Raw genomic sequence first — 12,555 nt, forward strand, 5'->3', positions numbered from 1 at the left:
CCCAGTCGAGGCATGGGATTTTTAATCCAGATACCGACTCCAAACCCTGAGTGAGTGCTCCGCAAGGCTCAATGGGTAAGTGTAAACCACTTGCACCGACCAGTGATTCATAACTAGTTCAACAAAGGCCATGGTTTGTGCTATCCTGCCTGTGGGAAGCGCAAATAAAAGATCCCTTGCTGCCTGTCGTAAAAGAGTAGCCTATGTGGCGACAGCGGGTTTCCTCTAAAAAAAACAGTGTCTGAATGACCATATGTTTGACGTTCAATAGCCGATGATAAGATAAAAAATCAATGTGCTCTAGTGGTGTCGTTAAACAAAACAAACTTTCTCTGTTCCAGAATTGGTTCGACTGTCAGCTGCAGTGGAATGCGTCATCATATGGAGGAATCGACAATGTGATTGTTCCGTACGATATGGTGTGGGTTCCTGATATTACCCTGTACGACAAGTAAGTTCAGAAAGGTTATGTGCTTTAGACTCAGCATACAGTACACCTGCCGACAAGAGCGTAATGGAAAGTGTATTTAAATTATTAAAGGGACATTCCTGAGTTTGCTGCATTGTAAGATGTTTCCGACACATAAAATATTTCTTCGATTAAACTTACATATTAAATATATGTTTTTGTTTAGAATATCAGGGTCTATATATTCAATGAGTTTCTGGTTGTCTTAATATTTGTAAGAAGCCCAAACTGGATTTTGTCTTCAATTAATATTTTAGGAACTAAAATGAAAGTTAACCTAGTACAAATATTAGAACGATCAGAAACACGTTTAATATACTGCCGCTAATATTTTATGCAGAAAAATCGTTAAAAATGCTCTGTCAGTCGATAACATTTTAAACATTGCAGCAAACTCAGGAATGTCCCTTTAAAGATGTAGTCAACAAAAAGGGAAAGTAATAAGAATTTAGCTCGTCTACATGGTTTAAAAGCTGGTAAAAAAGGTTAAAAATCTGTTAAACGTGTTTGAGAGAGAGAGAGAGAGAGAGAGAGAGAGAGAGAGAGAGAGAGAGAGAGAGAGAGAGAGAGAGAGAGAGAGAGAGAGAGAGAGAGAGAGACAGAGACAGGGATTAAGAGAGAGGGGGATTAAGAGAGAGAGAGAGAGAGTGGGAGAGAGAGAGTGAGAGAGAGAGAGAGACAGGGATTAAGCGAGAGAGAGAGAGTGGGAGAGAGAGAGAGAGGGAGAGAGAGAGAGAGAGAGAGAGAGAGAGAGAGAGAGAGAGAGAGAGAGAGAGAGAGAGAGACAGACACAGAGAGAGAGACAGAGACAGACAGACAGAGTGAGATTGAGAGATAAAGTGAGAGAGACAGAAAGAGACAGAGATAAAATGAAAGAGAAATAGTGAGTGGTTTATAATTTAAAAAAAATATTTGTGTTCTTGAGTATTCCCGAACTATGAGAGACGCAGCAAGCCATCCATCATCACCAAACTACTATCATCAACGTACCCCAACCTTCCATACCATTAGTGAAAAATAAAGTATTTAGAAGTTATACCGTTAAACCTGTTTTCTTATTGCTTTGGCATTATCATAATTTCTCATTTTGTTTTCTGGGTGGAAATCAGTGCTGGCGACGGGATTTCAGGATACAAAGATTACCGAGTGAGCATCTCCCACACCGGCCACGTCTCGTACAACTTCCCCACCATCATCAACAGCCTGTGCAAGGTGGACGTCACGTACTTCCCCTTCGACACCCAGGTGTGTCACCTCCCGTTCGGTTCCTGGGCCTACCACGGCTTCCAGCTGGACGCCACAAACCAGTCGGCGGCGGGCGACACGTCGACGTTCCTCTTGAACGGCGAGTGGGAGCTGGTGGGGATTCCCGTGGTGCGTCACGTCCTAGTGTACTCCTGCTGCCCGGAGCCGTACCCGGACGTGACGTTCTACGTGACGATAAAGCGCAAGTCGCTGTTCTACGTACTCAACCTGCTGTTTCCCTGCATCCTGATCACGTCCGTGTCGCTTCTGGGATTCCTGCTGCCGCCGGACTCCGGGGAGAAGATCTCCCTCGAGATCACTGTGTTGCTGTCTCTCGCTGTCTTCCTCCTCGTCGTGTCCGAGACCCTGCCTCCCACCTCGGAGAATTTCCCCTACATAGGTAGGTTTCAGATACTGTATGGTTCTACTCCTTGGAGATTCTGTAGGGTTGTAGTCCTTCGAGATTCTGTAGGGTTGTACATAGGTAGTTATGAGATTCTGTAGGGTTGTAGTACCTGAAGATTATGTAGGGCTGTAGTCCGTGGAACCAATAAATAGGTAGGTTTGATATTCTGTAGGGTAGTGATCCATAGAATCCGTACATGGGGATTACAGGGGACAATATTTCGAAATCTGAGGTAACCGGAAGTCGGTTCACGTGGTTTTTACCTAGGTAACCAATTGTTCGGTTACGTGAATTATATTTGCGTAACCGATGGGTTATCTGATCGGATACCTCAAAATTACGTTGAAATTATATTTTAAATACATAGTTTTTAGCTGAAACATAAAGTTAAAACAAATACAAAAGAAAACATTTTACAAAAAAAAAAAAAAAATGTCTTTAATGCTTGCTAAAGTTAACAATATTATAAAAGAACTGAATATTAGCCCCATTACTGAAACAAAATACAGGGACGTAGCCAGAAATATTCTTAGAATTACGCATGCCAAAGGCGTGCCCGAGCGGGGGGCATTCGGGGCGCCTCCCCCTGTGAAAACTTTGAAACTCAGGACGCTTGTAGATGCATTTTTGAACATCTTTTTTCGGTCAATTTTAAGAGGTCTATTTTATAGAACAATTACAGACATCCTCGACCTATTCCCGGATTTTGTTTTTGAATTACGCACATGCGCCTTTGAAATAGATAAATACTCATTTGTAGGGATTCCTTTTTGCGATTTGCGGTGGCTATGCTACTTTCACTTCATCGATGGTACTTATATACTTTGGATTCCTGTTTACGTTAAAACTGTTTTTAACATATGTAAAATTATAGCCAATCCAATAGTATGTCTACATATATTCCTTTAGAGATAAAACAGCAGCAGAAAATTTAGCCGTCCCAAGCGGTCCGAGCACATTTCTTTAAAAATGTTTTAAAACTGTAGACTGGTCGCAAGTTACAACTGTTGCAATATAACGTTGTTTACTGGTTTGCTGCGCATCAATTATCTAAAAATCAGTCTAAAACATTTGTCGGAATACCAGTAGTATGTCTGCATGAATAAACTTCCTGTAATCGTGAAGTTTGCAAGTTTTAATTTCTGAACGTTTACAGGTCATGACGTAACCGATTTGCGGTTCGCGTAAATTTAATTTTGCGTAACCTACACGCGAACAGAACGGCGGTTCCCGTGAAATATTGTGCCCTGGGATTATGTATAGTTGTAGTCCCTGGAGTCCGTACATAGGTAGGTTTGATATTCTGTAGGGTTGTAGTCCAGATCTAGTCTTAATAGTGGAGCAAATGTCCACGTCCTGTCTTGGACGGAAGAACTGGCAGATGTGCACTACAACAGCTTTCTCTGACCATGCATGTTCAATCATTTCAAAGTCCAAGGCTGTTCACAAGGTTTGTGGCAGCCTGCCATAGCAATTTCCAACGACAATACCTCGGAACACGGTTGGATAAACCCTAAACCCGAGTTTAAAAGTGTGTTTTCTCGCTCTTTACTAGGTTTGGTAACACCCAACTAGAAACAGAAAGATCATATATTGTGCTATTTGTTAATAACAAATTCAGAACAATCAATACATTAGCTTCAACATTTAGTGTTTATTAAGGGATTTTTGTCTAAAGGTAACTTGAAATATAATATATATATATATATATATATATATATATATATATATATATATATATATATATATATATATATATATATATTTAATTTATTGATCCAGTGATGACAAATGTATTTCTAGATATATAATCTACAACATCTATAAATTCTCTCAGCATAAAAAGATCCATTGCTGCTAATCGAAAAGAGTGGCCCATAAAGTGGTAATAGCGGGTTTCCTCTCTCAATCTGTGTGGTCCTTAACCATATGTCTGACGCCATATAACCGTAAATAAAATGTGTTAAGTGCGTCGTTAAATAAAACATTTCCTTCCTATAGAGATTAATATACTAGTAACCACAAAACATACCAGTTTGGTATAGAAGGAAATATTTAATTTAACGACGCACTCAACACATTTTATTAACGGTTATATGGCGTCAGACATATGGTTAAGGACCACACAGATATTGAGAGAAGAAACCCGCTGTTGCCACTTCTTTTCGATTAGCAGCAAGGGCTCTTTTATATGCACCATCCCACAGACAGGGTAATACATACCACGGCCTTTGTTACACGTTGTGGAGCACTGGCTGGAACTAGAAGTAGCCCAATGGGTCCATCGACGGGGATAGATCCTAGACCGACTGCGCATCAAGCAAACGCTTTACCACTGGGCTACGTCCCGCCCAAGATTAGTCTTGTTCGAAACGCAGCAATTATAGCGCTGTCATTACACCATTTTTTGATATACTATTTCAGGTCTGTATTTCGTTTTGTCGATGATGCTGGTGACGTTTTCCACGGTGTTGACGGTGGTGGTCCTCAACTTCCACTTCAAGGGTCAGCACGGCAGACCCGTGCCGCGGTGGATCCGCTCCTTGTTTCTGGAGAAGCTGGGGAGACTACTCTGTGTGAACAACAACAGCGAGAAATCGGTCCACCCCCAGACCTTCGAAGGAAACAAGATAGACTACAACGTTCAGAGATACCCCGCCTCGGTAAGTTACAATATGTCTTTTATTGGGATCTTGTAAGGGTATTGTATGTCTGTATCGGTGTTGTATGTCTGTATGTGTGTTGTATGTCTGTATCGGTGTTGTATGTCTGTATGTGTGTTGTATGTCTGTATCGGTGTTGTATGTCTGTATCGGTGTTGTATGTCTGTATGTGTGTTGTATGTCTGTATGTGTGTTGTATGTCTGTATGTGTGTTGTATGTCTATAGGGAGCATGGGTGTTGTACATCTGTAAAGGTGGTGCATATCTATCTAAAAGGGTGTTGTACGTCTGTAGGGGTCGCACATGTATACTCTTTTGTGTTTGGTGTTGGGGTACGTCTGTAGGAGTGGTGTTGGTGTACATCTGTAGGTTTGGTGTTGGGGTACGTCTGTAGGTTTGGTTTTGGTGTTCGTCTGTAAGAGTCGTGTTGGTGTACGTCTGTAGGAGTGGTGTACGTCTGTAGGAGTGGTTTATGTGTGTAATGGCGGCGAATATGTGTAGACATTGGTGGTTGAAGTCTTTAGGGTGCTGTATGCCTGTACGAGGTAGTGTACCTCTGTGAGGGTGCTGTATGCCTGCACGAGGTAGTGTACCTCTGTGGGGGTGCTGTATGCCTGTACGAGGTAGTGTACCTCTGTAAGGGTGCTGTATGCCTATACGAGGTAGTATACCTCTGTAACGGTGATGTATGCCTATACGAGGTAGAGTACCTCTGTAAGGGTGCTGTATACATGTTCGAGGTAGTGTACCTCTGTAAGGGTGCTGTGTGCCTGTGCGACGTAGTGTACCTCTGTAAGGGTGCTGTATGCCTGTGCGACGTAGTGTACCTCTGTAAGGGTGCTGTATGCCTGTGCGACGTAGTGTACCTCTGTAAGGGTGCTGTATGCCTGTGCGACGTAGTGTACCTCTGTAAGGGTGCTGTATGCCTGTTCGACGTAGTGTACCTCTGTAAGGGTAGTGCACGTTTGTAAGATTTGCAAAACTGATATATAATCTCAAACAAGTACGAAAACATGCAAGTAAGCAAACAAACCAGTCGTGATAAATATAAACACACACATATACACACACACATGTACACACTCACACTCACACACCACACAAAATACAAGCACGCACACACAATCACACACATGTACACACTCACACTCACACACCACACAAAATACACACACACACGCACGCAAACACAATCACACACATGTACACACTCACACTCACACACCACACAAAATACACACACACACACACGCACGCACACACAATCACACACATGTACACACTCACACTCACACACCACACAAAATACACACACACACACACACGCACACACAATCACACACATGTACACACTCACACACCACACAAAATACACACACACACGCACGCACACACAATCACACACATGTACACACTCACACTCACACACCACACAAAATACACACACACACACACGCACGCACACACAATCACACACATGTACACACTCACACTCACACACCACACAAAATACACACACACACACGCACGCACACACAATCACACACATGTACACACTCACACGCACACACCACACAAAATACGCACACACACACGCACGCACACACAATCACACACATGTACACACTCACACTCACACATCACACAAAATACACACACACACACACACGCACGCACACACAATCACACACATGTACACACTCACACTCACACACCACACAAAATACACACACACACACACACGCACGCACACACAATCACACACATGTACACACTCACACTCACACACCAGACAAAATACACACACACACACACGCACGCACACACAATCACACACATGTACACACTCACACTCACACACCACACAAAATACACACACACACACACAAAACACATATAAACACACACACGCATGCACACACAATCACACACATGTACACACTCACACTCACACACCACACAAAATACACACACACACACAAAACACATATAAACACACACACATGCACACACAATCACACACATGTACACACTCACACACACACCCACACAAAATACGCACACACACAAAACACATATAAACACACATGCACACACACTCACACTCATGTACACACCACACACACACCACACACACACACACACACACAAAACACATATAAACACACACACGCACACACACAATCACACACATGCACACACTCACACTCACACACCACACAAAATACACACACACACAAAACACATATAAACACACACACGCACGCACACACAATCACACACATGTACACACTCACACTCATACACCACACAAAATACACACACACACACACAAAACACATATACACACACAAAACGCACACACACATAGACATACAACATACACAAAACACATACACAAACAAAACATCCCCACACACACGTATAGCACCCGCATACACCACAAAAACACACCACACATACACCACACTCACATACACACCACACACTCACACACACACACACACACACACACCACACACACATACACACACACACACACACACACTCACAAACATACACACACAAGCGCAATGTATTACGATCCGACGTTTACTTGAAAAAGCGTGCATACAACGTCCATTGTTACCAATAAAAAAACAATTAGAAAGCAGCGGGTTTCTTGTCAAACACTAAAACATAGATCAAATTTAACGTACACTTAAAGCATAAAAGCCATTGATTTAACATTATACTGGGAGTGTAAGTAAACACTACCCTTTTTGTTTATTGAAACGAATACATGTGAACACTTTTTTTCCAGCAATATCTGGTTGGTGAAACGAATCAGGTATCTGTAGTATTCATTTCACGGTAGAATCAAGGGCGGATCCAGGTTAAGGGAGAGGTATGGCAGTGAAGAAAGTCTCTTTGAAAAAAAAACCCACATGGCAATACCACCTCACCCCCCCGTAAAACAAACAGACAGGATAGTACATACCATGGCCTTTATTACACCAGTTGTGGAGCACTGGCTGGAATGAGAAATAGCCCAGTGTCCACCGACGGGGATCGATCCTAGACCGACCGCGTATCGAGCGAACGCTTTACCACTGGGCTATGACCCCCCCCCCCCCCCCCCGTTAAAACAAGGTATTACAGAGGATGTATTAAAATTCACAGGATCGAAACCATATTCGGTAGACCTTTTTGGGGGGCAGTCTCAACCAGTACCCCACGATTGATATATCAAAGACCGTGGTATGTGATGTCCTGTCTGAGGGAAAGTTCATATAAAAGAGCCACCAGCTGTTAATAGGAAAATGTTGCAGGTTTCCCTCTGTCCATGTGGGATCATTATGTTTAACATCAGCCGATGATTAATTAATCAAGGTGCTCTAGTAGCATCGTTAAACAAAAGCAAACTTTAAATGCTATAGATTGTACCAGAATTATCAGATGTTTGACAACCAGTAGCCGATGATTAATTAATCAATGTATTCTAGTTGTGTCACTAAATAAAACAAACTATGAATTATTGATTGACGCTACGGACAGTTCGATAAAATATAGCCAAAGCAAGCATGATGTGGTAGAAAATATTGTCATCACAAAACGCGTGGATTAAAAGTAATTTGAGAGACATAATAGACTTGTGGATCCGCCCTTGATATTGCCGCATCAAATAGCATGTTGCAGTTTGTAGTTTAGGCACAAAACCCCCATTTCCCGCCACTTTGCATCGTGTAGCAGTTTCCTCTCTATATGTCGAAATTACCAAATGTTTGACATCCAATAGCCGAATATAAATAGTTCAATGTGCTCTAGTGGTGTCGTTAAACAAAAAAAACAAAATTAAAATAAATTGTGTAGCAGTTTAATATAGTCCAGTTTAGGAAATAGGATTGCATATCTAAAATACTCTAATGCATTTTCACTTGGTTCTTTGATGATTAGTAATAGTAATTAATTTAAATAACTCACTGGTTTTGACGTTGCTTGTTATTTCAATACTAAATGATAACATCTGTGCATGTCGTATCCTGCCACTTATATACCAGCAAACTGATATTGTGTTCTAGCATAAGGGTGGATAACTAAATTTGTTTTGTGGACAACCTAATAGTATACTGATTTTTGCATTGTCGTTTTTAAGCGACAGTATTTCCTAAAATAGCAGTCACAACATTCTCTCGACATTGCCCTATTTTTCACAGAACATATTCTGACATAAGAATTGTATTGAAATACCCTCAAAGATAAATTATGATGTGCAACCTTTAGCCACTCCCTCGTACCCACAGTGGACGTAACACAATGATTATTGACGTGCCTTGCTACTTTAAAAATCAACTAACGACATTAATAACCACTAACTTTCACTGAAATTCCTTTCACTAATGCAGTAAATAGAGAATATTTCATTTTTTTTGTCAAATATGATTTATATCTCATCGAGTTAAGTTTGCAATCATATCTCACGATTGCTCGACGTGTGTGATATGATTGCAAACTTCACGAGATGAGATATAAATCATATTTGACAAAAAACATGAAATTTTCTATGTATTATATAACTTTTGGCAATTTACCTTTATTTTTAAAATGCCAGCAGCAAAATAATTCCGGCTTTCTTGCAGTGAAGATAACACTTTCTACAGTGACGATAACACATTTTAAAGTGAAATAGTGAAATGTTTACTCTAAAATGTGTTATCGTCACTAAATGACTGATAACACTTTTGTATTTCACTGATATTTTAAGATATTTCACTAAATGTTATATAATAATATAGATTATCTACTACACATAGTAGCTTATGACCATTCATTTAATAATCTAGTGATACTAGATCACGACCGTTCACTTAGGATTGACTATCTGCCCCGCGACTCGTACACCAAAGGCTGTGGTATTTATTATTCCCTCTATGGAAAAGTGCAGCTCTATATCTATTTCTCCCCACCTGTCTCTTTGTTTCTGTTTGTCTGTCTCTTTCCTTGATCTCTCTCTCTCTCTCTCTCTCTCTCTCTCTCTCTCTCTCTCTCTCTCTCTCTCTCTCTCTCTCTCTCTCTCTCTCTCTTTCTCTCTCTCTCTCTCTCTCTCTCTCTCTCTCTCTCTCTCTCTCTCTCTCTCTCTCTCTCTCTCTCTCTCTCTCTCTCTCTCTCTGTTTCTCTCTATGCCTCTGTCTCTCGCTCTCTCTCTTCCCCCTCTGCTCTCTTCTCTCTCTCTCTCTCTCTCTCTCTCTCTCTCTCTCTCTCTCTCTCTCTCTCTCTCTCTCTCTCTCAGTTGACGTGTCTAGCTCTTTACGTCGAGTATATCTTACGTTATACCTACTATTTATATCCATTCAGAATGTAGAGTAATAACATTAAATATTGTATTTTACTTGTCATTCTCGAAGTTACGTGCATGCAATATCTCTGTATGCTGAGTACTGATTCACTCCACAACGTTGACCTCTTGCCTTTTAAATATCATAGGAGATCTCAGTTAATATCTAGGTGGGGTTTTTTTCAAATATATATATATTTTTTTCTTCTAAATGTCTATTTACTTGTCTATTTATGTCTATTGATTTATCTACAAATTGTTCTAATTACCATTTGCCTTTTAAATATCTATAGGCAGGATCTAACTCGGTCTATATATTATTACATAATATCTAGGTTTTAATGCATCTATTTTTTTTAAAAAGAAGATATATACATCTTCTTTATTAGTCTTTTTGTCTATCGATTTATCCGCAAGGCTCAATGGGTAGGTGTAAACCACTTGCACCGACCAGTGATCCATAACTGGTTCAACAAACGCCATGGTTTGTGCTACCCTGCCTGTGGGAAGCGCAAATAAAAGATCCCTTGCTGCAAATCAGAAAGAGTAGCCCATGTAGTGACGACAGCGGGTTTCCTCTCAAACTCTGTGTGGTCCTTAACGATATGTCTGACGCCATATAACCGTAAATAAAATGTGTTGAGTGCGTCGTTAAATAAAACATTTCTTTCTTTCTGTCGATTTATCTATCTATCAACATAATTTTCTTTACAGGAAAACGACTATGGCAAGCCTGTCACAAACGGCGTCAACCACTATCACCACCAGCATAGCGCGCCGGAAAGCATGTTTTCCGAACCGAACGCGCAACAACAACAACAACAACCGGAAGTACAGAACCAATTCACTCCCCTGGTGACGGTGCTCAAGGAACAGCTGTACGTGGTGCAAAAGATCAAGGACGTGTTCGATTCGAAGTCCAGGCAGGACCACGTGTCCTCCGAGTGGATGCGAGTCGCCATCATCTTAGACCGACTCTTCCTCGTCCTCTTCTCGCTCATCTCCGTGACGTGCACGCTCGGGATTCTGCTCAAATCAGCGACATGAAACACTTGGGAAAAGGAAGGAACCTCATTTCTGAGCCATGTCTTCTAATACCTCAGTGTAAATGGTTGTATCCCAGGACAGAAAACAGACTGAGTTCTGTATTCGTGCAGATACTGACGCCATATAACCGTAAATAAAATTTGTTGAGTGCGTCGTTAAATGAAACGTTTCCTTCGTGTGGCTACTCAATGGTCTGTCAGACATAGACAAAAACGAAATACTGGCCCTAAACGGTATAACTTTGAGTGAGAGGACGTAGCCCAATGGTAAAGCGCTCGAGTGATGCGAGGTCGGTTTGGGATCGATCCCCGTCGGTGGGCCCATTGGGCTATTTCTCGCTCCAGCCAGTGCATCTCGACTGGTATACCAAAAGCCGTGGTATGTCCTATCCTGTCTGTGGGATGGTGCATATTAAAGATTCCTGGCTACTAATAGAAAAAAACGTAACGGGTTTCCTCTAAGACTAAATGTCAAAATTACTAAATGTTTGACATCCAATAGCCAATGATTAATATATCAATGTGCTAAAATTGTATCGTTAAACAAAACAAACAAACAAACTATCTTTGAATAAAAGTCTAGGACAAAATGACTGCTGCCAATAAAATGCCAGCAAAGGATCTTTTACATTATATGCGCTTTCTCACCAACAGGACAGCACATATCATGACCTTTCATGTCAGTCGTGGGGCAGTTGGATATAAGACGTAAATCATTAAAAGCAACCCAGTTCGTGTATGCCCTGGCAGGGTTTCTGCCAGAGGGTAAAATGGGTATGGCGCCATACCCAGATTTTTGGGCATTTAAAAAAAAAAAATTAAAGTTCATCTTTTAGCAAAATTAATTACTCTTATCATTAATGTATGATTTTCTTAACCCTAACCCTAAACGTAACCTATTTTGTTTCTGGGGGAGGTCACCCCCCACCCCCACACACACCATGTTAACTGTGGTTGCATTCAATTCCATAGTACCATACCCAAACATTTCTTTCGGGCAAAAACACTGCCAGGACAGCGGATTTGTACCTTGCGCCGATATAAGCATGAAAATAAATTAAAAATCAAATCGAATCAATAATGTAGTAATGAGTTACAACCAGTTCTGAAAGTACCATTTTTTAAATTTCAACTTATTTTTGTGCTTATATCCAATTAAGGTTCAAGCATGCTGTCCTGGGCACACACCTCAACTATCTGGGCTGTCTGTCCAGGACAGTGGGTTAGTTGTTAGTGATTAGTGAGAAAGAAGAGGGTGTTGTGGTCTTACACCTACCTGGGACGAAACGTAGCCCAATGGTACAGCGCTCGCTCGATGCGCGGTCGGTGTGGGATCGATCCCCGTCGGTGGGCCCATTGGGCTATTTCTCGTCGTTAAATAAAACATTTCTTTTACACCTACCTACCCACTA

At 41.2% G+C, this 12,555-nt stretch overlaps 1 protein-coding gene across 4 annotated transcripts in view; it reads left to right on the top strand.

Annotated features, from left to right (window-relative positions):
- LOC121381266 (neuronal acetylcholine receptor subunit alpha-10-like) overlaps positions 1–11,515 on the top strand; it is a 42,859-nt gene extending 31,344 nt beyond the window's left edge. For 3 of the 4 annotated variants that reach the window (XM_041510511.1, XM_041510519.1, XM_041510536.1), the window contains 5 exons: positions 342–451; positions 1,579–2,114; positions 4,545–4,783; positions 7,587–7,613; positions 10,812–11,515. In XM_041510511.1, coding sequence (XP_041366445.1) covers positions 342–451; positions 1,579–2,114; positions 4,545–4,783; positions 7,587–7,613; positions 10,812–11,144 — 1,245 coding nt within the window. In that variant the 3' untranslated portion in view covers positions 11,145–11,515. The remainder of the gene's footprint in view (positions 1–341; positions 452–1,578; positions 2,115–4,544; positions 4,784–7,586; positions 7,614–10,811) is intronic. The other variant, XM_041510528.1, reaches the window with a different exon arrangement.
- Positions 11,516–12,555: the final 1,040 nt, after the last annotated feature.

Source organism: Gigantopelta aegis, chromosome 2 (assembly GCF_016097555.1).
Source record: "Gigantopelta aegis isolate Gae_Host chromosome 2, Gae_host_genome, whole genome shotgun sequence".
Taxonomy (NCBI): domain Eukaryota; kingdom Metazoa; phylum Mollusca; class Gastropoda; order Neomphalida; family Peltospiridae; genus Gigantopelta; species Gigantopelta aegis.